Raw genomic sequence first — 24087 nt, 5'->3', positions numbered from 1 at the left:
TAGCCGGTGGACGGGGCTCCAAACCCACTTGGCCGCTCACCGGAGCCTCGGGCTAGGGGCCTCACCTGGGCTCAGGGCATGCTCTGGCCCAAGTGACACAGGGAAAGCAGTGTGGACGGTGCTGACACCCGAGTGTGCGAGCACAATGGCTTCCCTGTCCCTCCACAGAGCTGCAAGAAATGCCTGTGGAGCTGCTAGGGCTGGAGCGCACCCTCTTTGTACCCTCCAACACTATGGCCAACCTCATCTCTGGTGAGCACAGGGTGACTTCTGTCTACCCAGCGGGTCCTCAGTGCATACGGGGAGCTGTGACACTCGTGGACCACATTCCTGCATTTCTGTTTGGTTCAGCCGGTGGGGAGCCCTGGAAAGAGATGGGGGAGGAAGAGAGTGGGGGCTACAGGTCTGCTCCTCCCCAGCTCCTCTTCCGAGGGTCCCCAGGGCCTTTGGGCCAACACCAGGGACCTCTCCACACAGCCCTGGCTCTGGGTTCCTGCAGCCACGCCTTCCTCTCACCCCTCAGGCCTGTCCTCCGGGCTTCCCTGCTCCTGCCTCCCCCTCAGTAAACCATCCCATGATTAAACACTGCCAGTTTCCCAGTGTGTGTGTGCCATCTGTTTCCTGCCAGGGTCTGACGCCTGCAGGTGCCTTGGCGACTTGTCCACCCAGAAGCAGCATTGCAGCAGCTTCTCCGCAGGTGATGCTCTGCAGAAGGGCCTCGGGGTGCAGGTGTGCAGGCTGGGCGTGGCCCAGCGATTCCCAGCACAGCGTGGCCATCCTAGACTTGTGTGTTTAACGGGATGGTTTTCCGGCACGTAGCACTGAGGTGTCTTGAAGGTGCTGTTTCCTTGCCGGCCTCAGGCACTTGAGTTGGCTGTAGCCTTAGGGCTCAGCCTGGCCACACTGAGCAGGGCCACATGCCTCCAGACTCAGTGCCAAGACCTGCCCTCCTTCTGTCTCAGTGATGTGTCACTGCCGGTGCCGGGGCTCCCAGCTCCTCCTTGGGCAGGAGTGCCACCTCCACATCTATGAGCAGAGTGGGGGCGGCTCAGGTAAGGAGCAGGCACTGCTCACCTGGGGCCCTGGGCATCCTTCAGCCAGCGCAGGCTGCTCAGGGGTAAGGCCCCAGGCTGAGACCTGCAGAGGGAAGGAAGGGACAGCCACGGAGAAGCTGGCTGGGATGGTGGCCTCTCCAGGGGAGGAAGGAAGGAGAGCAGAGCCCCAGATTTGCCACGTGGGGGCGGCAGCGGCTGGGGCTGGCCCCAGGCTTGCCGGGCAGACACCTGGGCGGTGCTTGGTGCCTGCTGCCCTCTAGTGGGCACTCAGAGCACTCCCGCGCTCCAGACAGGAGTCAGACAGCAGCATCTGAAGAGTTAACAGGGGAGGGGTCCAGTGCCCCCCAGCTGTGACGTCTGTCCAGGTGCACAGAACAGAGGAAAGGCTCCAAGGCCCAGGGCTCGGGGGAGCCGGCACAGGACTCAGGGTCTGGCTCCTTACTCCAGAGGAGCCCCCCACTCCGCGAGGAGGTGCCCCTGGAGCCCTCAGCCCTCATCTCCTCCCTGACCCACAGATTGCTAGAGTGTACTCCCACTCCCTTCCAGACCTGCCCCATGGCACCCTGGACCTGGCTGAGCTGGAGAGGATGATCACATGGGGCCTCCGGAGCACCTACTACCAGGTCTGCAAGCTCATTTGCCTGGAGAACTCACACAGCACCCTGGGGGGGCCGGGTCCTCTCCATCGACTACCTACGCCAGGTAGGCCCGGCGCCACCACTGTGCGCCCTCCACCAGCCTGATCCTGGCTTCCTGTGCCCCTGGCCCATCCTGGGGTTCAGTCCCCTCTGATTTGTGCCATGGGCACCCATCAGTGGCCAGACCTGTCACAGGAAGGACACATGTATGGTCCTAGGCTGAGACACAAAGGGAATTATTGCCCCAGGCCAGGGCCCCTAGTGCCTGCAGCAGCCCAAGAGCAGAGATGCCCCCACCTCCAAGCCCCGAGAGCCGAGTCCCAGAGCAGCACCAGGGTCTGCTGCCTTGGCCTGGAAACACGCGCCCCGTCAGGCTGTAGGAACGAGCGTGTGTGAGTGCCCTCCACCTGGTCCTTGCCACCCACATGCAAGGTGAGGAGGCCGCAGTGTCTGAGCTCTGCTGTTTACCAGACACTAATTAGACAGCAGCCTAACCCTCTAAGCCTTTCGTTCCTTGCCTGTGAAATGGGAGCAGTAGCGTCTCCCTTGAGTTGTCGTGAAGCCTAAATGAGGTGACACATATTTACCCTTGGCCCACGGCTAGCATTTGGCCCATGGTCAGTGTGCGACAAAGCTGGGTTAAATGTGCACCCCCAGCCCCTCCCAGAGCCCAGCACGGAGGCTCAGGCAGCACAGCCTGACTGCTCAGGTCCCAGATCGCCAGAGCCAGTCACCAGCCAGGTCTCCTGATCCCTCATGATTCCTCAGGCAGCTAAGCCCAGACCCCTCCTTCCCTCTATGCCTCCCTCAGGCCCGGCCCCTCATCTCCAGGTGCACCTCCTGGCCCAGACCTACAGGGCCCAGGTCCACCTGGATGGGGCCCAGCTGATGAACATGGCACTGGCCCTGCATGTCCCACCACCCACATTGTGGAGCACTGTGACTCTGTGTCTTTCTGCCTCTCCGAGGTGGGAAAGCCCTAGGCTGGCCTCCCACAAACAGGTGGGGTGGGGCACCCCAGCAGGAGGCAGTGTTGGATTCCTGAGCTCCATCCCTGGCAGCCGGCCCCAGGTTCCCCTTTAACACCTCTGCAGACAGGGCTATGCATCTGTGCCGGGCCAAGGACAGGGATGTGGGCTGGCAGGAGTCTCTCCTCGCCACCTCCCAGGGCCTGGGCGCCCCAGTAGGGTGCTGGGAGGCTCAAGGACTTCATTGAAGAAGCTTGGTGCCTCCAAAAAGCCCTGGGTGGAGGTGTGCACCAGGTGGGGGTGCTGGCCGCGGCGGCCCTGGTGAGACTGGCTGACACAGAGCAGGCACTGCAGCGGGACCACGGGAACGCCCAGAGATTCACCAAAGGTGCCTGGACAGGACACCCCACCCTCGCTTCCCTGTGCTTCCTCTGACTTGGCTTGAGCTGTGCCGTGGAGGGTCCCCCAGCAGGTCTGCAGGCTTCTGGACCCTGGGACTCAGGGTGGCCGTTGAGTCACTAGGGCGGGACCCAGGGCACCAGCTGCTTCAGCAGGCCCTACTCAGTGCAGAGTCCAGCCTGAGGAAGCCCTCGGTGGATGGCCAGAATTGTAATGCTCCGCAGAGTCTGGCAGAGCCTCTAACCCGGGTCTTTCATCTCTTCACTGAGTCCTCCAACAACCCCCTGACGTCCCTACTTCACAATGAGGAAACAGAGGCCCAGAGAGGTCATAGGTTTGTCTGAGATCACACAGCTAAATGCAGCAGAGCCCAGTCTGTGTGACTGCAAAGGCCAGGCTCTTCCTTCCCCCACAGCAACTGGACTGCCCCCTGCCTCCCGGGTGACCTCTCTGGGCAATGGGGTCAGGGTCAGAGCCTGGGGTGGTCTCCACTCACCTCAGGGCCTGGCCTAGGACTCCAGGAGCTGGTGTTGTCCGTCTGCTCCCTTGATCCCACCTTCACGGAGACAGACATAGTGATGGTGAGCGTGGCTGGGTTGCGGGCTGGGAGCGCTGATGAGATGGCCCACACTGGCCACGTGGTGTGCATGCCGCTGTTCCTATGGACAGAGCAGTCGCCGTGTGGCACCACGACATCTGGGCACGGGACACTGAACTGGTGCTGAGGAAGTGGGAGTTTGTGCTGAGGCCGTTGGAGTCCTGAGGACAGAGTGACCAGACCCTGTGCCCGGGCTGGGATGGAAGCAGGGAGTGGAGGTGCTCCCAGCAAGCAGGCAGCAGAGGAGGCGTTACCTGCTCCTGGGGCTCTTTGATCCCCCTCACCCCCACAACACTCAGGGTCAGGACCTCCCCCGTGCTTGTCAGCACACCCTGAGTTCCTCTAGTGTCTGGGACAGGGTGCAGGGACAGGAAGGACACGCTTCTAGCTCCCATCACCAGAGCTCGGGAGGCAGCAGGGCCGGCCTTCACTCTGGGTCACAGAGGAGCCCTTTGTTCAGGGCCGCGTGGCCAGTGACAGCTTCCTGAGTTCAGGAAGGGAACCGTGAGAAGGAAGCAGTAAGGGATATGCTAACTTGATGGTGAGGGCTTTACCTGCTGTGGTGAGGGATTTCCACTTTATCTTGTGGTCCTCTAATATGTCTTTTCCTTTTTAGGAAATAAATGACTCAGGCCCGGGCATGGTGGCGTGAGCCACCAGCACTTTGGGAGGCCGAGGCAGGCGGATCACTTGAGGTCAGGAGTTGGAGACCAGCCTGGCCAACATGGTGAAACCCCATCTCTACTAAATATACAAAAATTAGCCAGGCATGGTGGTGCATGCCTGTAATCCCAGCTACTCGGGAGGCAGAGGTGAGAGAATCGCTTGAACTTGGGAGGTGGAGGTTGCAGTGAGCCAAGATTGCACCACTGCACTCCAGCCTGGGTGACAGAGCAAGACTCCATCTAAAAAAAGAAAAAAAAAAAAAGAAATTACTCTGCTTAACAAAATAATATGTCTGTATTGTAGATGATTTGAGAGTAACTCTCACTTTTAGCAATTCTTAGGGTAATTCAGGCAGACTCAAAAAAAAAAAAAAAAAAAAGCCAGGCATGGTGGGGTGTGCATCTGTGGTCCCAGCTACGTGAGCGCCTGGGGTAGGAGGATCACTTAAGTCCAGGAGGTGGAGGCTGTAGTGAGCTGAGATCACACCACTGCATTCCAGCCTGGGCGACAGAGGGAGACCCCGTCTCAACAAACAATCTGATAGTACTAAAGGGCCTGCAAGGCAGTCATGAATTGTGAGGTCAAGATTGGGAGAAGAGGGAACCTAGAGAGGTGAGCCTGGCATTTGGGACACTTTTCCTCTACACAGCTGCTTAGGAGCTGAGGAACGGAGCAGAGCTTTTCACAGCCACACAGGGCTGTGGGGCAGAAGCTGAAGTTCAAGGCCTGCTGAAAGACCCTCGTAAGCGTCCCCTAACCCTCAAGCTTTGGGTTGGGTTGGGTCCCTGAGGGGCCACCCACTAGGAGTAAGGGCAATTGGAAGTTGACCGACCGTCTGGCCGCCTGCCAGAAGTAAAGATCTGTCTTCTCTGGAGGAAGATGACGCCTCCCAGAGCCTCCAATTTCCTCTACAGTTATTCATATGGGATGCCCCCACTCAACCAGAAATAACCAGTCATACAATGGGACAAGATGTGATTGAAAATGAGAAGAAAAAAAAAAATGGACAAAAGAGGCCAGGCATGGTGGCTCATGCCTCCAATTCCAGCACTTTGGGAGGCAGAGGCGGACAGATCACTTGAGGTCAGGAGTTCAAGACCAGCCTGGCCCACATGGTGAAACTCCATCTCTACTAAAAATTAAAAAAAAAAAGAAAAAAAAAAGTAGCTGGTCATGGTGGTGCGGGCCTGTAATCCCAGCAATTTGGGAGGCTGAGGCAAGTGAATCATTTGAACCCAGGAGGTGGAAGTTGCAGTGAGCCGAGATCACACCACTGCACTCCAACCTGTGTGACAGAGCAAGACTCTGTCTCCAAAAAAAAAAAAAGAAAAGAACAAAAGAAACAGACCCTTAGGTGACCCAGATAATGAAGTGGCTTGTGCCTGTACTCCCAGCTACCCAGGAAGCTGAGATGGGAGGATCACTTGAGACCAGGAGTTCAAGGCTGCAGTGAACCATGATCATGCCACTGCACTCCAGCCTGGGTGATAGAGCAAGACTCACCTCTAAAAAAATAAATAAATAGCTTGAGTGTGGTGGCTCACGCCTGTAATCCCAGCACTTTGGGAAGCCAAGGTGGGTGGAACACTTGAGATCAGGAGTTCGAGACCAGCCCGGCCAACATGGTGAAACTCCATCTCTACTAAAAATACAAAAATTAGCTGGGCATGGTGACACACACCTGTAATCTCAGCTACTCTGGAGGCTGAGGCAGGAGAATTGCTTGAATCCAGGAAGGCAGAGGTTGCAATTAGCCAAGATTGCCCCACTGCACTCCAGCCTGGGTGACAGTGAGACTCCGTCTCAAAATAAAATTAATTAATTAAATTAAATATTCTAGACTGGGTGTGGTGGCTCATGCTTGTAATCCCAGCATTTTGGGAGTCCGAGGCAGGCAGATTGCTTGAACCCAAGAGTTTGAAACCAGCCTGGGCAACATGGCAAAACCCTGTTTCTACTTAAAAGTACAAACATTAGCCGGGTGTGACAGTGTGCACCTGTAGACCCAGCTACGTGGGAGACTGAGGTGAGAGGATTGCTTGAGCCCAGGAGGTGGAGGTTGCAGTGAACTAAGATGGTGCCACTGCATTCCAGCCTGGGTGACACAGAGAGACTCCATCTCAAAAAAATAAAAAATAAAATATTCAAGGAATTATAAGGCAAGATAAAAAATTTTGGCAGGAATCTTGAAACTTTAAGAAGGCCACATGGAAATTCTAAAACTGAAAAATACGATAACTTAAGAACTCAGTAGATAGGTTTAACAGTAGATGAGACACAGCTGGAGAGAGAATTAGTGAAGAGGGAGATAAATCAAGAGAAATATCCAGATAAACAAAAGATGGTTCTTTGAAAAGAGTAATAAAATTGATAAACCTCTAATGAGACTGATCAAGAACAAGAGAAAGGAAGTGAAAATAACTTGTGATAATATTAAAAAGAATAAAGAGGCCAGGCTGGTGGCTCATGCCTGTAATCCCAGCACTTTGGCAGGCTGAGGCAGGTGGATCACCTGAGGTCAGGAGTTTGAGACCAGCCTGGCCAATATAGTGAAACCCTGTCTCTACTAAAAATAAAAAAAATTATCCAGGCCTGGTAGTGGGCGCTTATAATCCCAGCTACTCAGGGGAGCTGAAGCAGAAGAAGTGCTTGAACCTGGGAGTCAGAGGTTGCAGTGAGCCGAGATCCCACCACTGCACTCCAACCTGTGTGACAGAGCAAGACTCTGTCTCCAAAAAAAAAAAAAAAAAAGAACAAAAGAAACAGACCCTTAGGTGACCCAGATAATGAAGTGGCTTGTGCCTGTACTCCCAGCTACCCAGGAGGCTGAGATGGGAGGATCACTTGAGACCAGGAGTTCAAGGCTGCAGTGAACCATGATCATGCCACTGCACTCCAGCCTGGGTGACAGAGCAAGACCCATCTCTAAAAAAATAAATAAATAGCTTGAGTGTGGTGGCTCACGCCTGTAATCCCAGCACTTTGGGAAGCCAAGGTGGGTGGAACACTTGAGATCAGGAGTTCGAGACCAGCCTGGCCAACATGGTGAAACTCCATCTCTACTAAAAATACAAAAATTAGCTGGGCATGGTGACACACACCTGTAATCTCAGCTACTCTGGAGGCTGAGGCAGGAGAATTGCTTGAATCCAGGAGGCAGAGATTACAATTAGCCAAGATTGCCCCACTGTACTCCAGCCTGGGTGACAGTGAGACTCTGTCTCAAAATAAAATAAATTAATTAAATAATGTAGGCTGGGTGTGGTGGCTCATGCTTGTAATTTCAGCATTTTGGGAGTCCAAGGCAGGCAGTTTGCCTGAACCCAGGAGTTCGAAACCAGCCTGGGCAACATGGCAAAACCCTGTTTCTACTTAAAAGTACAAAAATTAGCCAGGTGTGACAGTGTGCACCTGTAGACCCAGCTACGTGGGAGACTGAGGTGAGAGGATTGCTTGAGCCCAGGAGGTGGAGGTTGCAGTGAACTAAGATGGTGCCACTGCATTCCAGCCTGGGTGACACAGAGAGACTCCATCTCAAAAAAATAAAAAATAAAATATTCAAGGAATTATAAGGCAAGATAAAAAATTTGGCAGGAATCTTGAAACTTTAAGAAGGCCACATGGAAATTATAGAACTGAAACATACGATAACTTAAGAACTCAGTAGATAGGTTTAACAGTAGATGAGACACAGCTGGAGAGAGAATTAGTGAAGAGGGAGATAAATCAAGAGAAATATCCAGATAAACAAAAGATGGTTCTTTGAAAAGAGTAATAAAATTGATAAACCTCTAATGAGACTGATCAAGAACAAAAGAAAGGAAGTGAAAATAACGTATGATAATATTAAAAAGAATAAAGAGGCCGGGCATGGTGGCTCATGCCTGTAATCCCAGCACTTTGGCAGGCTGAGGCAGGTGGATCACCTGAGGTCAGGAGTTTGAGACCAGCCTGGCCAATATAGTGAAACCCCGTCTCTACTAAAAATAAAAAAAATTATCCAGGCCTGATAGTGGGCGCTTATAATCCCAGCTACTCAGGGGAGCTGAAGCAGAAGAAGTGCTTGAACCCAGGAGTCAGAGGTTGCAGTGAGCCGAGATCCCACCACTGCACTTCAGCCTGGGCAAGAGAGTGAGATTCCGTCTCAAAAAAAAAAAAAAAAAGAATAAAATAAAAATTACATATATATGTGTGTGTGTGTGTGTGTGTGTGTGTGTATATATATATATATATATATATATATATATATATAAATCTGAGACGGAGTCTTGCTCTGTCACCCAGGCTGGCGCTATCTCGGCTCACTGCAAGCTCCACCTCCCAGGTTCACGCCATTCTCCTGCCTCAATCTCCCAAGTAGCTGGGACTACAGGCGCCCGCAACCACGCCCGGCTAAGTTTTTGTATTTTTAGTAGAGATGAGGTTTCACCGTGTTAGCCAGGATGGTCCTGATCTCCTGACCATGTGATCCGCCCACCTCAGCCTCCCAAAGTGCTGGGATTACAGGCATGAGCCACCGCGCCCGGCCAAAAAATTACCTATATTTTTATCATCCAAGAATAACCATTAATATTTTTTGTCTATTTCATTCTGGATATGTATAAATGTATATAAATCTGTGTGTGTGTATGTGTATTAAAGAGGGGAGATACACATCAGTGCTTTAGAAAGCCCTTAATAGGAATCGCAGAAGGAGGATTAGTTCTAGAATGGTCAAGTAGAGACTTCAGCTTAAGAGTGTTAACTTTGAGACCCCAAGAAGAGGTGATGAAGAAGTTGCCAGGAATATAAGCACAGAGTTCAGGAGAGGGCCTGGACTAGAGGAAGAGCTATGAGAAACCACAGCATGGGACGGGCATGGTGGCTCACGCCTGTAATCCCAGCACTTAGAGAGGCTGAGGTGGGAGGATCACCTGAGATTGGGAGTGTGAGACCAGCCTGACCAACATGGAGAAACCCCATCTCTACTAAAAATACAAAATTAGCTGGGCGTGGTGGCGCATGCCTGTAATCCCAGCTACTTGAGAGGCTGAGACAGGAGAATCACTTGAACCTGGGAGGCGGAGGTTGCAGTGAGCCGAGATCATGCCATTGCACTCCAGCCTGGGCACCAGAGAACAGAGTGAAACTCTGTCTCAAAAAAAAAAAAAAAAGAAAGAAACCACAGGATGGTGGAAATCTTGGACTTCAGTGAGTGTAAGGGGAGAAGAGTCCACGTGGCAAGCAAAGGGCAGTCTCCCTCTGTCCTTCCATCTCTTAGAAGAATCCAGATCCGGCCGGGCGCGGTGGCTCAAGCCTGTAATCCCAGCACTTTGGGAGGCCGAGACAGGCGGATCATGAGGTCAGGAGATCGAGACCATCCTGGCGAACACGGTGAAACCCCGTCTGTACTAAAAAATACAAAAAACTAGCCGGGCGAGGTGGCGGGCGCCTGTAGTCCCAGCTACTCGGGAGGCTGAGGCAGGAGAATGGCGGGAACCCGGGAGGCGGAGCTTGCAGTGAGCTGAGATCTGGCCACTGCACTCCAGCCTGGGCGACAGAGCGAGACTCCATCTCAAAAAAAAAAAAAAAAACAGAAGAATCCAGATCCATACTGTGGAAGATCAAGTATACAGGAGTTCCCAGGGCCCCAGAACTGCTCTCCTGTGCTTGAGAAGGTGGTAACTCAGAAAATCAAAAGAAAGTCAGCAAGTCTCACACCTGTAACCCAACACTTTGGGAGGCAGGTGGATCACCTGAGGTCAGGAGTTCAAGACCAGCCTGGCCAACATGGAGAAATCCCACCTGCACTAAGAGCACAAAAATTAGCAGGGCGTGGTAGCAGGTGCCTGTAATCCCAGCTACTCAGGAGGCTGAGGCAGGAGAATCACTAAAATCTGGGAGGCGGAGGTTGCGGTGAGCCGAGATCGCACCACTGCACTCCAGCCTGGGCGACAAGAGGGAGACTCTGTCTCAAAGCAAAAAAAAAAAAAAAAAAAAGAAGAAGAAGAAGAAAGCCAGCAGCTCTAAGCCCCTGTAATTCCATGTCTCCCTTACTGACCTGTCTGGGGCAAGCACCAGCCAAAGTGCATTATATATCCATTGCTGCACAAGTGACCCCAAAACATAGTGCCTTAAAGCAACAATCATTTCCCATCGCACTGCAGGGTAGGAATTGGAGAGTGAGCCAGGTGTGGCAGCTCATGCACACCCATAGTCAATCCCAGCACTTCGGAAGGCCAAGGCAGGTGGACTGCTTGAGCTCAGAAGTTTGAGACCAGCCTGGCCAACATGGTGAAACTCCATCTCTATGTAAATAAAAACAAAAAGTAGCCAGGTGGCCGGGTGTGGTGGCTGGTCTGTAATCCCAGCACTTTGGGAGGCCGAAGCGGCGGGGGGCGGGTATCGCCTGAGGTCAGGAGTTGGAGATCAGCCTGGCCAACATGGTAAAACCCCATCTCTACTAAAAATACAAAAATCAGCCAGGCACAGTGGCGTGCGCCTGTAATCCCAGCTACCGGGAGGCTGAGGCAGGAGAATCACTTGAACTTGGGAGGCGGAGGTTGCAGTGAGCCAAGATCGCATCACTGCACTCCAGCCTGGGTGACAGAGCAAAAACTCCATCTCAAAAAAGAAAGTAACCAAGCCTGGTGGCTCACACCTGTGGCCCCAGCTACTTGAGAGGCTAAGGTGGGAGGATCGCTTGAGCCCAGGAGGGCCATGCCTCAGTGAGCGGAGACGGAGCCATTGCTATCCAGCCTAGGTGACAGAGTGAGACCCTATCTCAAAAGAAAGCGGGGAGAGGCGGAATTTGGGAGTGGCTTACAGCTGGAAAGTTCTGGCTTGGAGTTTCTCACGAGGCTGCAGTCAGGACATCAGTGAGAACTGCATTAGCTGAATAATCCTCTTGCAGGCGGTGTGCTCACACAGCTGACGCGCTGCTGCTGGTGGTGGCGGAAGCCTCAGTGCTGCCCACGTGAACATCTCCTCAGGGCTTCCTGGGTGTCTTCGCAGTCTGATGACTTGCTTCCCCTAGGGTGAGCGGTCTGAGACCGAGGCAGAAGCTGCGTTTTATGACCTCTTCCCACGCTGGTACTTCTTACTTGACACCCAAGTCAGCTCTGACTCAGTGTGGTAAGGCCGACAGAGGGGTGAGCACCAGGAGATAAGGACAGATGAGGGCTCTTTTGGGGGCTGCCTACTGCATTTATAAATGCCAGCTGGGCAAAGGGCCTGAGCTCATGAGAGGCCCCTGTCCTCACAGAGGTCAGGACCCTGGCAGGGGCACCCACCAGGTGGTGCAGATAAACGTGCCAGAGTGGGATGCAAGTACACCCAGGACCTGGCGGAGCTGGGCCACCCCTGGAGAAAGGGCTTTGCTGTGGTGAGAGGAGCAAGAACCTTCGATGCTGGGGGAAGGGCCTCTGAGTCAGGGCTGCTTTCCGGCATGCGCACACGCTTGCTCACACACACGCACAGGACACCTCTGGATGGACAGACGGGTGCACAGCTGGTGACAGTGTTTACTCGCCTTTGTGCTGTTTGTGACACACAGGCATGTGTTACCTATTTTGAAAAGTTCTAAGAAAAATCGAAGAAAGAGGCCCACTTGGGCCAGTGGATCCAACCGTGGGAACCACCACTACAAGGGGATTGGATGCACAGGCGCTCTCCTCTTGCTGTAAACAATGCAGCACCATTTGAGCCTGATGTTATGTTGTCTATTCTGGGTGACCTTGAACCATGCACTGTCTCTTCCCTGGGAGGCACTCATCCGCCTCTTAATCACACCTGCAAAGCCTGACACTCAGAGAACCATGAACACAGACAGAACCCTTGGGCCAATCACTGTGGAGACTAGCCAGAGAGTGAGGAGTTAACTGGCCAATCAGAGGGGGAGGAACACTGGCCAATCAGAGAGTGTGGCGCATTAACTGGCCAGAGTGGCGTCAACTAGCTAATCAGAGGGTGAGGGATGTGGCTGGCCAATCAGAGTGAAGGAGTTGACTAGCCAATCAGAGCATGAGGGAGTCCACTAGCCAACTCCAGGGTGAGGGTCGGCCAATCAGAGGGTGAGGGCTGTGGCTGGCCAATGAGAGAGTGAAGAAGTTACCTGGCCTGGCTGAATTCCACACCCCCTAGAACAGGTGGAGGCAAGGTGGGCAGGTCTGTTCTGGAAGGGAAGGTGCAAGCAGCACATCCCCCCGCACACACACACTCTCCGGGAACTCTGCTGGTCCCAGCAGCCCCTCCCCGGTGTGTCTTCCCCAGTGTCCTATCCCCAGAGCCCAAGCCCATCTGCCGTGAGAAGCCTGAAGTTAGGCTCACACCCCTGGCTTCCCAGCAAACTCCCGGGAGAAGCCTCCTCAGCAGAGGCGGGGGGCCAGGAGGAGGAGAGAAGGAGTCCCCCACACCTTTCCCCCCAAGCTGAGAGGACATGCCCACGAAGCCAGCCCTCATTTCCAACACGGAGCCCCAGGCCCCGGCCTCCCTGTGCTGACCTTGGAATAAGTAGGCTTGTGTGTCTGCAGATGACTTCACAGTGGACACACACATGCACACATGCTCTCAGAACACCTCTGGATGGACAGACACGTGCACAGCTGGTGACAGTGTTTGCTCACCTTTGTACTGTTTATGACAGACAGGAATGTGTTACCCATTTTGAAAAATTCTAGCAAAATAAAAGGCTTATATTGCACACAGCACAAGTGATTTACGTAAGAACAAATAGGCACGATGTTCCCATGTGGCCGGGAGGAAGATGAGGCCGGGCTCACCCCGCCCAGATTGGTCCTCACTGGGCCTCACCGAAACTGCCACCGCCTCGAGCTCCCAGGAGCTTCCTTAACGTTTGAATCAATAAGGAGACCTTGGGGTGGGGCAGGGAGGAGGAAGATCAAGCTACAAGAGGCCGCCACCTTCCCCAGCACACCTCTCAAGACTCGGGAAGGGCCCCCAAACCCCAAACGGGGCTGTTTACTGCTTCCACATGTTGCACAGGCCCTGGGAACCCTTCTTCTGCGGCTGCCTCAACTGTCCATCTGCATAACGGTGGGCGTGCCCCAGCTTTTGTGGTCCAAGGGGACTCAGGTGTGTGCTGGCCATTCCTGTTCTCACCTATCTCTTTCTGGGACCTGCAGTGGGCCTGGGCCTGCCAGCTGAGCCCCTCCCAACCTGGGGTTCTGCCCTCTGTTTAACAAGTCTGTATCCCAAACTCCAGGCCTAGCCCTGCGCCACCCCAGGCAGCCCGGGTCCCTGTGTTCAAGAAGCTCCCTCAGCCAGGCCCCCTTTGAGGCAAGCAAGGAGTGGCCCCAAACTCCTCCACCATGGCATGACACCCCCATGCCACCCTTCTGGGACTTCCATCTCTGCCAGCTCAGTGTGCCCCCCAGGGCACTCACAATGGCATACCTCCCCCGGGTTGCTGCAGAGGGGAAGGGTCGGGGGCCAGAAGCAGCAGAGCCTGTGCCAGGACAAGGACAGAGACCTGGGCGCCTGCTCTCCCCAGAAGCGTTCAGTGAAAAGTACCTAGCAGGCTTGAAAACAAGGGAGCGGACGGAGGGGCACATCTGGCTGGCTCAGCTCCTCGCCCCCCACACCTGCAAGTCGGAGGGGACTCTCGGGCCCTCTCCTCAGCCTCTTCTCCACTAAGCCGGCCCTCCGGGGAGAGTGGACAGAACGAGGCCAGGGAAGCCTTGGCCTGAAATGGCATTTCTCTGGTACCGGGTGATCTGGGTGGGTCCCTCTGCCGCTCTGGGCCTCAGTCTCCCCCTCTGTAAAATGGATAAAGGGTAGCCATTGAGTAGGGCCACTGTGGGACTGGAGAGCAGCATGGAGCCCAGCCCCACCGCATTTAACAGACTCCTACTTTTCTCCCAGGTCCTTAGGAACGGGGGGGGCAGCAGTGGCTCATGAGCCTGCTGGGGGAGGGGCGAGTTTAGGCCACACCCTTGAGAGGCCCCCACCCAACTCTGCCACTCAGCCTGTGTCACCTGGGCCACTTCCTCTTTCTGGACTGGCTCTTCTCATCTTTAAGAGGCAGTTGAACCAGTTAGTCCCTAACGAGCCTGCCGGGGCAGGGGAGCCGCCCCAAATATCTACGGAGAAACCTGAGCTGGATTCTTGGCTCTGTCCCCCACCCCTTGTCACCCCCCAGGGCTGCTTTCTGGCCAGGACCCCAGCCAGACCCAGGGAAGGGATTCCCAGACTCTCAAGGGGCCCTGGCCCTGACAGCCCAATCCCAGGAGGTGCAAAGGGAAACACAGCCCCCTCTCACCTCCCTTCCACCTGCTGGGGGCTCAGATGACCACAGAGTGGGGGGCTCAGGCTGAGGGTCCGGGCTGCCGAGAGCAGGAGGGCTCCGCTGAATGCCTCTGAGGCACAGGAGCCCCAGGCCAGGGCCATGGACCAGCCGAAGCTGACGCGGACGCCCTGCACGTGCTGTGGGCCGTACTGCCGCGCCGTCTCCGCGAAGGCCAGGTGCGAGTAGCTGATGTAGATGCTGACCCCCGCCAGGGTCAGGACACCTGGGGGAGAGATGGGCCGGGCAGCTGCTCCGTGTCTGCTCCAGCGGGCCCAGGCCCAGGTGGTCCTGCAGATACCGCCTCAGCATCCCCGCCCCGCTGGCATTCAGGCAGAGCTGCAGGCAGCACACCACCCTTCCTGTCCCGGTTAGCCTTGCCTGGCTATCAACCTGGCCCCCAGACACCAACTCCTGCTTGGGGTCAGACAGGACCCCAAGGTAGTCAACTGCATTTGGGGGAGTGGAGCTTTAAGAGGCTCCAATTCAGTCCTCAAATCCCAGAGACCTCACCCCACAAAGCCTCCTGCGAACAGTGCCACCTGCCCCTCAACATGGTTCCCACTCACATAACTGCCCCCACACACCCTGTACCCTCCATGGCCCCCAGCACACACACGCCCATGCACACACGCACATGCACACACACATGTACACGTACACATTCGCACACATTCACACACACACAGCCATGGCCTCTGCTGGCAGCAGAATTGCCCAGTGCTCTGAGCAGAGTGAGTCCCTGCCCTGCACCCCCGCCTCCTCTTCCTCACACCTTCGCCCTCCCTACCTCTGGGGCTAACATCCCCCTCCGACTCTCCTTCCAGAGCCCCCCTGTCCTCCCAGCTCTGAGTTTTGGGCCCTTCCTCAGGGGAGGAGGCCTGCCCTGGGCCCTCCTTGCTCCTCCCTCCCACTCTCCACGTGGTCAAAGCTGTTGTCAAAGGAATGAAGCCGAGCTTTGCACAGGATGGCAGGCACCAGGTTTCATCCAGCAGTTCAGGGTCCAGCGAAGAGCTGGGCAGGGGACTCAGCCCATGCCCCCAGGGTATTTTCCTGTCCGCTGGGCTTGGAGGAGCCAGCCCGGAGTGCCACCCCCTTCCCACAGCTTCAGGCTGATGAGAAAGCCTGTCCTGGGTGCCGACTGTAGGGAATGTTAGCCAGGGGGGCAGGTGGCCCTGATTTCCCCACAGGCACTTCCTGGGTGCACAGGGTCCCCTCTGGGCACTGCCCAGCCAAAAGAAGGCCACTGACCCAAGCTGACGTTCAGGGCCAGGTCTGGATCTCACTGGTGCCCAGTGAAGGGGCACAGCCCAGCCTGGGCTTCTGTGATTCCCCTGGGAAGAGTGGGAAGAAGACGGCATGGGGAGGCCGGGGGAGGGAGGACATATAGGTGCCTGCCCGGCTGGGCAGTGTAGCAACAGAAATGATGAATTTACTTTGGGGAGGAATGTGAAGCCAAATAGAATGAAGCAGGCCCTGGGAGAAGCAGGGGCGGGGGCCAGCCCCCAGCAGCGGGGGTTGACTGCGCGGCAGGAGGTGCCTGTCTCTGCCTGCAGCACTGGCCTCAGCTGCAGCCCAAGGCCCCACTTCCTGGCAGGCCGCCCCACCAGCTGAGCCCTCTCCAAACACCAGCTGCCTCCTGTAGACTGGCCGAGGACACGGCCTTTCTCCCAAAATGAAGGCGAAGAGTAAGTTTCCACGCTGGGACCTGAAGTGCCTCCCGACTCCCTGGTGAGGGGGCCTGGGCTCAGCTCCTGGCAGACCTCTCTGTCAGCCTCCCGCCTCCTAAAGGAGGCCTCCGCAGCTGGCACCTGCAGCCTCAAGCTGGGAAACTCTAGAGGACTGTGTCACCACAGGCCCTGTTGGTCCTCCAGGCCCCCCATGATCCTGTCTCAGGGAAGGGCACCCAATCCGTCTGGGGTGCTCCATCTCCCTCCCGCTCCTTGCAGTGCTAGTGAGGGGTGAGGGCTGAGCTGACCCTAGGCAGGTGCCCTTGGTGTGACATCCTGAGACCCCTCTTTGCTTCGGCCCACAGCTGACCCTCATTCTAGGAGTGGAGGCCCCCTCTGCCTGGGGAGGCTGGAGTCGCAGTGGAACCCCTACCCATCCACCAGCTACCTCCAGCCCCTCCGCCTCCTAGCCGGTGCCTTCGCTCCCAGGCACAATGCAGAGGGTCCGTGTCCCTGTAAGTTCTTCCGGTTACAATCCCGACCCAATCATTCCTGTCACTGTCTCCTGGTTACAATCCCAACCCAATCATTCCTGTCACTGTCTCCCGGTTACAATCCCAATCCGATTACTCCTGTCGCTGGCCCCGAAGGTCCTCGTGATTGGATTTTGAACACTCACAGATGGGCTCCAGGGTCCGGTCATTCGGATTCTTCCTGATTTCATCGTCTAGAGGAGACCTTGACTTCAATGTTGCTCTCATGTGGCCTGTGATCAATGCCAGGGCTGCTGGCTTCCCCAATCTCTGCACCCAGCAGGGCCTCCTCAGTGGCAGAGGCCTCCCAGAGAAGCAGGGAGGGTGCCCCCAGCCCTGGACGGTCCGCTCCTTGTGGCCACGGCCTTGACAGTGGAGCTGGCCTGAGACACCAGGCCTGGCCTTGGTTGACAGGGGCGGCTGAGGACAGACCGTCTGGAGCCCCCAGTCTACCTTCCACAACAGCTAGCGCTGGGCAGTCGGTGGAAACTGAGGAGACAGCACAGCGGGATTGGAGCCCAGGCCCTCGTCCCTCTCCAGGCCTCAGATTTCTCACCTGCAGCTGGGACTGAGGAGCTTCGGAGGAGCACTTGGCCAGCACTCGGCATGTAGTCAGAGCTGGAGCCATGTCAGTGGATGGGTAGTTACCGGTTACAGTCTCAGCTTGTGCTGGGGTCAGAGCTGAGGCCTCTGGTGCCCCGTTGCACCTGCCTTCACGCCTGGCCCTGCCTCGTCTCTGCCAAACCCCTGAGCCCTTGCTTCTCCCACCAGGACAGTGTGGGAAGAAGGGTGTGGTAAGGGGCTGGCCCCAGGTCCCCCAGCATGATCTGACCCAGCAAAGCAGGTCCTGGGGTTGCCCTGGAGGCCCTCATCACCCCCTCTCCCCGCCATCAAGAAGCTTGGACCCTTGGCTGGGCGCGGTGGCTCAAGCCTGTAATCCCAGCACTTTGGGAGGCCGAGGCGGGCGGATCACAAGGTCAGGAGATCGAGACCACAGTGAAACCCCGTCTCTACTAAAAATACAAAAAATTAGCCGGGCGCGGTGGCGGGCGCCTGTAGTCCCAGCTACTTAGGAGGCTGAGGCAGGAGAATGGCGGGAACCCGGGAGGCGGAGCTTGCAGTGAGCCGAGATCGCGCCACTGCACTCCAGCCTGGGCAACAGCGTGAGACTCCGTCTCAGAAAAAAAAAAAAAAAGAAGCTTGGACCCTGGTGCTCCTCCCTGTCCGAGGCTCTGACCCACAGCCAGAAGCCCTGCTCCTATCCCAGTGCTATGGTTTGGCGTCCCAGCCTGAATCTCATGTGAATGGTAATCCCCAGTGTTGGAGGTGGGGCCTGGAGGGAGGTGACTGGATCATGGCGATGGCTTCTCTTGAATGGGTTAGCACCATTTCCCTTGGTGCTGTTCTCTGGATAGTGAGTGAGTGCTGAGATCTGGTTGTTTAAAAGTATGTAGCACCCAGCTGGGCGCAGTGGTTCACGCCTGTAATCCCGGCACTTAGGGAGGCTGAGGCAGGTGGATTATCTGAGGCCAGGAGTTTGAGATCAGCCTGACCAACATGGAGAGACCCTGTCTACCCAAAATACAAAATTAGCCGGGTGTGGTGGCACATGCCTGTAATCCCAGCTACTCAGGAGGCTGAGGCAGGAGAATCGCTTGAACCCGGGATGCGGAGGTTGCAGTGAGCTGAGATCATGCGATTGCACTCCAGCATGGGCAACAAGAGCAAAACTCCATCTCAAAAAAAAGAAAAAAAATGTGTGTAGCACCTCCCTACTCTCTTCCTCCTGTCCCAGCCATGTGAAATGCTGGCTCCCTGACTTGGCCTTCCGCCCATGATTGTCATTTTCCTGAAGCCTCCCCAGAAGCAAAGCAGATGCCAGCATCATGCTTCCTCTACAGTGTGCAGAACCATGAGCCGATTAAACCTCTTTTCTTTATTAGCCTAGCTAATTTTTGTATTTTTAGTAAAGATGGGGTTTCACCATGTTGGTCAGGCTGGTCTTGAACTCCTGACGTCAAATGATCTACCCACCTCAGCCTCCCAAAGTTCTGGGATTACAGGCATGAGCCACCGTGCCCAGCCTAAACCTCTTTTCTTTATAAATTACTCAGTCTCAGGCATTTCTTTATAGCGATGTGAGAACAAATACACATGGGTACCTTCTGGAACCACAGGGAGCTGCCTGCCACGGCTCCATCACCAGGCTCAGCACCTGCCCAGAGGGAACCAGGGGACGAGGGCAACAGTAGAGGCAGCACGCCACTCCCGGAACCTGTGGCCCAGCTCCCGTCTTTGGAGCCACTCTCCCAGGGCCCCAGACTCACCCCCCAGCAGGAAGTAGCAGCCGGTGAAGAGCAGCAGAGGCGCGCTCTGGGCCAGGGAGCTGAGCAGGCCGCAGATCCAGCCGCATACGAGAAGGACCAGGCTCAGGGGCAGGACCACCATGACTGCGCGGTGCAGCACTGCAGGAGAGGGGGCTCAGGTGAGAATTCTGGTCCAGGTAGGCCCTTCAGCGCTTGTCTGCCAGAGGACAGTGACATGGTGCTTCATCTTCTCAGGAAAAGCGGCTGACGCCCATCTCCGTGAAAACCACTGGACCTTCCCAGTGGCCCCCTCTCGCCCTGGCAGGGGCTTCCTAAGGCCGGGAGAGGGAGGCGTCCCCAGAACCCTCCCAACCCCCATCCCAGGCCTCGAATGTCCTCCGACCCACCAGGGGGAAGGTGCCAGTCAGGTAGACAGCAGGCCATCTGGAAGAACCGAGTCCTAAATGGGGAGCCAGGATTCTGCAGCGCCCACAGGATCCAGCCACGCTCGGAGCTGCCTGACTTCCCCAACAACAAAGAATGAGCCTTCGCCACTGAGAGGGAAACTGAGACAGGGGAAAACAGGACAGGCTGGGAGCCGGGCACCTGTGGTTAGGCACAGTAGCACAGCACTGGGACAGGTCTGCGTGGAAACGTCCTCTTGGAGATGCAGGGGCAGTGGAAGCAGTGCTGCGGGATGGGGATGGGGATGGCTGGGATCCAGCCTTGCCTGAATATTTGGAAAGGACGAGGCAGCCCCACCCACGACTCACAGACGAGGTGCTGCACCGAGGTGGAGACGTCCAGGCTCTCACTGGCGAAAGGGTCGACCAGCGGGATGCAGCTGTTCTGCCCTGGGAAACAGAGGCCTCAAAGCCTGGGGCCTGGATGCTGTGAGGCACCCAGCAGCCTACCCGAGCCCAGGGGACCCCCCGGCACCACAGGGCCCTGCCACCTTCTCTCTCATGCTGAAACTCGGGGCTGGGACTCCAAGTGGGATGAAAGGCCCAAGACCTTTCGCCTTATTTTCACATGCAAGTTATGCCTGCACAGATGCATTTTTAAAATTTCAAACGCTCCATGGAGGCTCCCTCAGAGTCCGTCAGGCAGGGGTCCTTGTAATGCGTTTGTGTGTGGAACTCAGGCTTTCCTTTGGGTCAGGAAAAAGGTGTGTGCAAAACGGGTTCCTGGGAAGCCTTGCTCCAGAATCTTCCTGACTCGTGTCATGTGGGCATACATACTCTGGTTCTCACACACGTGCAGAGCCACCCGCATAGGCACATGCGTGTGCACACCTGCTCACAGGTGCATGTCAGAAGGTCTTTGTAGCACAGTTAGGCACAGTCTATCGGATGGATGAGCACACGGCTCCTAACTCCTCCCCAGTTGCACTGAGGAAGCCACCAGCACACGCGTACCACCCACACTTGCACTCACTCATACATGCCCACACACTCTCACACGCACATACATGCACACTAACATGCACACACAACTACACACACTCACATTCATATTTACATACACAGCCAGGTGCTCACACATGTTATATTCAGCACATGCACACATATTCAGATGCGCACACACCCTCACTCACACTCAGACCTCCTTGCCATGCCAGCCCCCTGTGCAGGGGAAGCTCCCCAGGCGCCGCAGCTCCTGAGGAGGGAGCTGGGGGGAATGGAGGGGGCCCTGTGGACCCTGCAGCCTCCTCTCTCCCCTCTGAAGCCTCTGCACACATTTGGAACCCCTGTCCCCGCGGCATCAGTATGTGTGGGGTGAGCAGCTCTGACGGTGCCTGACAGGGAGGGGGACAAGGGGCTGCAAGGCCCAAACCCCGGGGAGGGCGATCAAGAAACAACCCCTGGTGACTTGGATGAGGCCCCCCAGCTACACACCTGGAGGCTTCCCTCCCCGACCCTCGCCCCACAGCCCCCTCCTCCGGCTGTGAGGGGCCCTGAACAGGGCTCCCTCCCTCCTGTAGCCCCTGGACTGTCAGTTTTGGGGGGTGACGGAGGGTGATGGGGAGGGAGCTGAGAGACACCCTGGGGCAGAGCGGGATGCAAGGGACGGGTCCTGGGAGGGGGTCTGGCGGGGCGACACGGGCGGGGCGACACGGGCGGGGCGGGGTTGGGGGGTGTCGGAGGGAAGAGGTCGCGGAGGGAGGAGGGCCGGCGGGGTGGCCGGTTACCTTCGCAGACGCGCCAGAGCCCCGAGTGCGAGGAGAGCAGCTCTGCGCGCCCGGGCCCGGCGCTGCCATTGCCGGCGTCCGTCACCTCCAGGATGTACCAGTAGTCGCTGGCGACCGCGGCGGCCAGGAGCGCGAAGCTGAGCAGCTCACCGAGGGCGGCGGCCAGGAGCAGCACACGCAGCCGGGCCATGGGGGCGGCCGGCGGGTGGGGACGGGGGTAGCGGGGCCCGGGGGGTGGCGGGGGACGCGCGGAGCCGGGAGCCGGGAGCCGGGGGGCGGGGGACGCTGGAGCCGGGGGGCGGGCGCGGCGGCGCTCGAGGCTCTTCTGGGCACGTCCCCGCTCCTGCCCGCGCACTGGCCTAGCGGGGCCCCTGGGGTCGCAGGGAGCTCGCCCCTGGGAGAAAGGAGAGGAAGTCGGGAGCTGCGCGGCGAACCTGGAACCTGGGCTTCAATCTCAGCGTCCCCACGTGCCCTGGGCACGTTGCTTAATCTCCCTGAACCCCGGCTCTTCAGCAACCAAATGGGACGCGCCTGTCTGGCCGGGCTGTGCAGGGCTTGGGAGGAGGAGGGAGGGTCCGCCAGAGACAGACCCCAGGAGGATGGCCGGCCGGGAAGCAGGACCACCCACCCGCGCTCCTGGGCTCCTGGAAGCATAGGAGCCTGGCACGGGCTGGCCCTGGGGTCCTGGATCAGTCCTGAGGACCAACCAGACGGCAAGTGTAGTGCCTCGGCCCCGCGGCTGGGCCGGGGGCTGAGGAAGGAAAAAACCTTGCTTTGGATTCGCTCATAATTACAAATGCCCCCTCCAGCAAGGCCGGCCTCTGCCTGACCAGCCACTCACGGAGCAAACAGGCAGAAAGAATCTTCTAGGACAGGCGTCCAGTGCCAGTGGGGGTGGGAGGCAGAGGAGCCGCAGAGAGGCACCCCTTCCCCCCACCCAGGAGTAGCCCCATGAGCAACCCCGCCTGGGCAGCCACGCAGGTGGAAGGGACAGGCTGGGCAGCCATCAGTAAGGTCTGGGGTTAAATTTTAAACGAAGGGGAGGCTTCCTCTGGGTCGCCACACAGAGCAGGGCAGGGCCTGAACAGAGGGGGTCAGAGGTCTGAGGACATCCTCCCGGATGGTGGCCCTTGGAGGTGAAGCCAAGGCTGTCTTCTTGGGGTGTTTTGGCCATGCTTTCCTCCGCTAGGCTCTTGTTGGTTTGAGCAATATAGTCAGGAAGGGAAAACCAGCCTAGCAGTTATGGAAACAATATTTCTTTTTTTTTTTTTTTTTTTTTTTTTTTTGAGGCAGAGTCTCACTCAGTCGCCCAGGCTGGAGTGCAGTGGCACGATCTCAGCTCACTGCGAGCTCTGCCTCCCGGGTTCACGCCATTCTCCTGCCTCAGCCTCCCGAGTAGCTGGGACTACAGGCGCCCGCCACCTCGCCCAACTAATTTTTTTTATTTTTAGTAGAGACGGGGTTTCACCGTGTTAGCCAGGATGGTCTCGATCTCCTGACCTCGTGATCCGCCCACCTCGGCCTCCCAAAGTGCTGGGATTATAGGCGTGAGCCACCGCGCCCGGCTGAAACAATATTTCAAAGGGAGTTCAGACAGAGTGACAGAATGGCTCAGGTATTTTGTAGCTGTTGTCACACCTGAGCGCCAAAGCAAGGTGTCCTCACACCTTGCTGCACGTGGGCAGCTCTGGGGTTTTCCAGCCCCTTTGAAGCTGGGGCTTCCCTGACCACAGCCCCTCTCTGGGAGCCGTGTGGCATCCAACAGCTCTGTTCTCTAGGGTTGGGGATAACTTGTTAGGTCTGGAAAGTGAAAGAACTCAACAGGTGCTCAGAGAGTAGCAGCCGCTATGAAGGCAGAGGTGATAGGGATGGGGGGTGGGGCCTCGTTCCCTCCCTAAACTCACTACAGCTGGGGAAAGAACAGTGCGTAATGAAAACTCGTGGTGCTGACACTGACCCCACAATAAAGCGATATAACAAGAATCAATATTGCTTTGTTTGGGTCAACGCCTTTGTGCATGCGAAAGGTACGCATTGACTGTGCGGGGGGAACAGAGGAGCCCCATTTGGGCTGCGTGCTCCACGTGTGTCCTCCCGTTCTCTTCTATTTATTTTTTTAGAGACAGGGTCTGTCTCTAAAAAGACCTGTGTTGCCCACGCTGGTCTAGAACTCCAGGGTTCAAGTGATCTTCCTGCCTCGGCTTCCCAAAGTGCTGGAATTATAGGCGTGACCCACTGCACCCAGCTTCCCCTTCTCTTGAGCTAAGAGCTGGTTTGAGAAGATCTGTTATTGCGCCCACATAAAGCTTACGTAGGGCCAGACGTGGTGGAATGAGCCACCTGTGGTCTCAGCTACTTGGGAGGCCAAGGTGGGAGGATGGCTTGAACCCAGGTAGGAGGTTGAGGCTGCAGTGAGCTGTGGCTGTGATCAATAAAGCGAGACCCTATCTTAAAAAAAAACAAAAAAAGACCAGGTATAGTGGCTCAGGCACTTTGGGAGGCCAAGGTGGGCGGATCACTTGAAGTCAGGAGTTTGGGAGACCAGCCTGGCCAACATGGTGAAACCCTCTCTCTACTAAAAATACAAAAATTAGCCAGGCATGGTGGCTCACGCCTGTAATCCCAGCTACTCAGGAGCCTGAGGCAGAAGAATCGCTTGAACCCGGGAAGCGGAGGTTGCAGTGAGCTGAGATCACACCACTGCACTGCAGCCTGGGCAACAAAGCAAGACTCCATCTCAAAAACAAACAAACAAACAAACAAAAAACGCTTAACACCGCT

At 56.4% G+C, this 24087-nt stretch overlaps 1 protein-coding gene across 18 annotated transcripts; it reads right to left on the bottom strand.

Annotated features, from left to right (window-relative positions):
• Positions 1-7: 7 nt before the first annotated feature.
• LOC105469380 (transmembrane protein 235) lies at positions 8-22237 on the bottom strand. 18 transcript variants are annotated; one of them, XR_011615207.1, is made up of 9 exons: positions 21307-22172; positions 19889-19969; positions 19523-19681; positions 19137-19274; positions 14583-14832; positions 12805-12934; positions 11130-11349; positions 3557-3719; positions 8-364 (listed from the first exon to the last, which is right to left on the bottom strand). XR_011615207.1 is itself a non-coding variant. In XM_071081733.1 (6 exons), exons 1-6 carry the CDS (start codon positions 21494-21496, stop codon positions 13954-13956), a joined length of 933 nt encoding a protein of 310 aa, XP_070937834.1. In that variant the 5' UTR covers positions 21497-22164; the 3' UTR covers positions 13818-13953. The 18 variants fall into 18 exon arrangements, 4 of the variants coding, with proteins under 4 accessions (XP_070937834.1, XP_070937839.1, XP_070937837.1 ...); XR_011615210.1 differs by having other exon boundaries at positions 14594-14832; XR_011615202.1 differs by adding an exon at positions 13835-14079 and having other exon boundaries at positions 3557-3819; positions 11130-12934; positions 14594-14832; positions 21307-22164.
• Positions 22238-24087: the final 1850 nt, after the last annotated feature.

Source organism: Macaca nemestrina, chromosome 17, assembly GCF_043159975.1.
Source record: "Macaca nemestrina isolate mMacNem1 chromosome 17, mMacNem.hap1, whole genome shotgun sequence".
Classification (NCBI taxonomy): domain Eukaryota; kingdom Metazoa; phylum Chordata; class Mammalia; order Primates; family Cercopithecidae; genus Macaca; species Macaca nemestrina.
This window is presented reverse-complemented; position numbering and strand designations above follow the sequence as displayed.

Coding starts and splice junctions, on each gene's coding strand:
- LOC105469380 (XM_071081733.1), bottom strand. CDS start 21,496: ATGGCCCGGCTGCGTGTGCTGCTCCTGGCCGCCGCCCTCGGTGAGCTG. Junction 19,970..21,306: donor GCTCTGGCGCGTCTGCGAAG/GTAACCGGCCAC, acceptor TCTGTTTCCCAG/GGCAGAACAGCTGCATCCCG. Junction 14,833..19,136: donor CTGCTACTTCCTGCTGGGGG/GTGAGTCTGGGG, acceptor TCTCTCCCCCAG/GTGTCCTGACCCTGGCGGGG.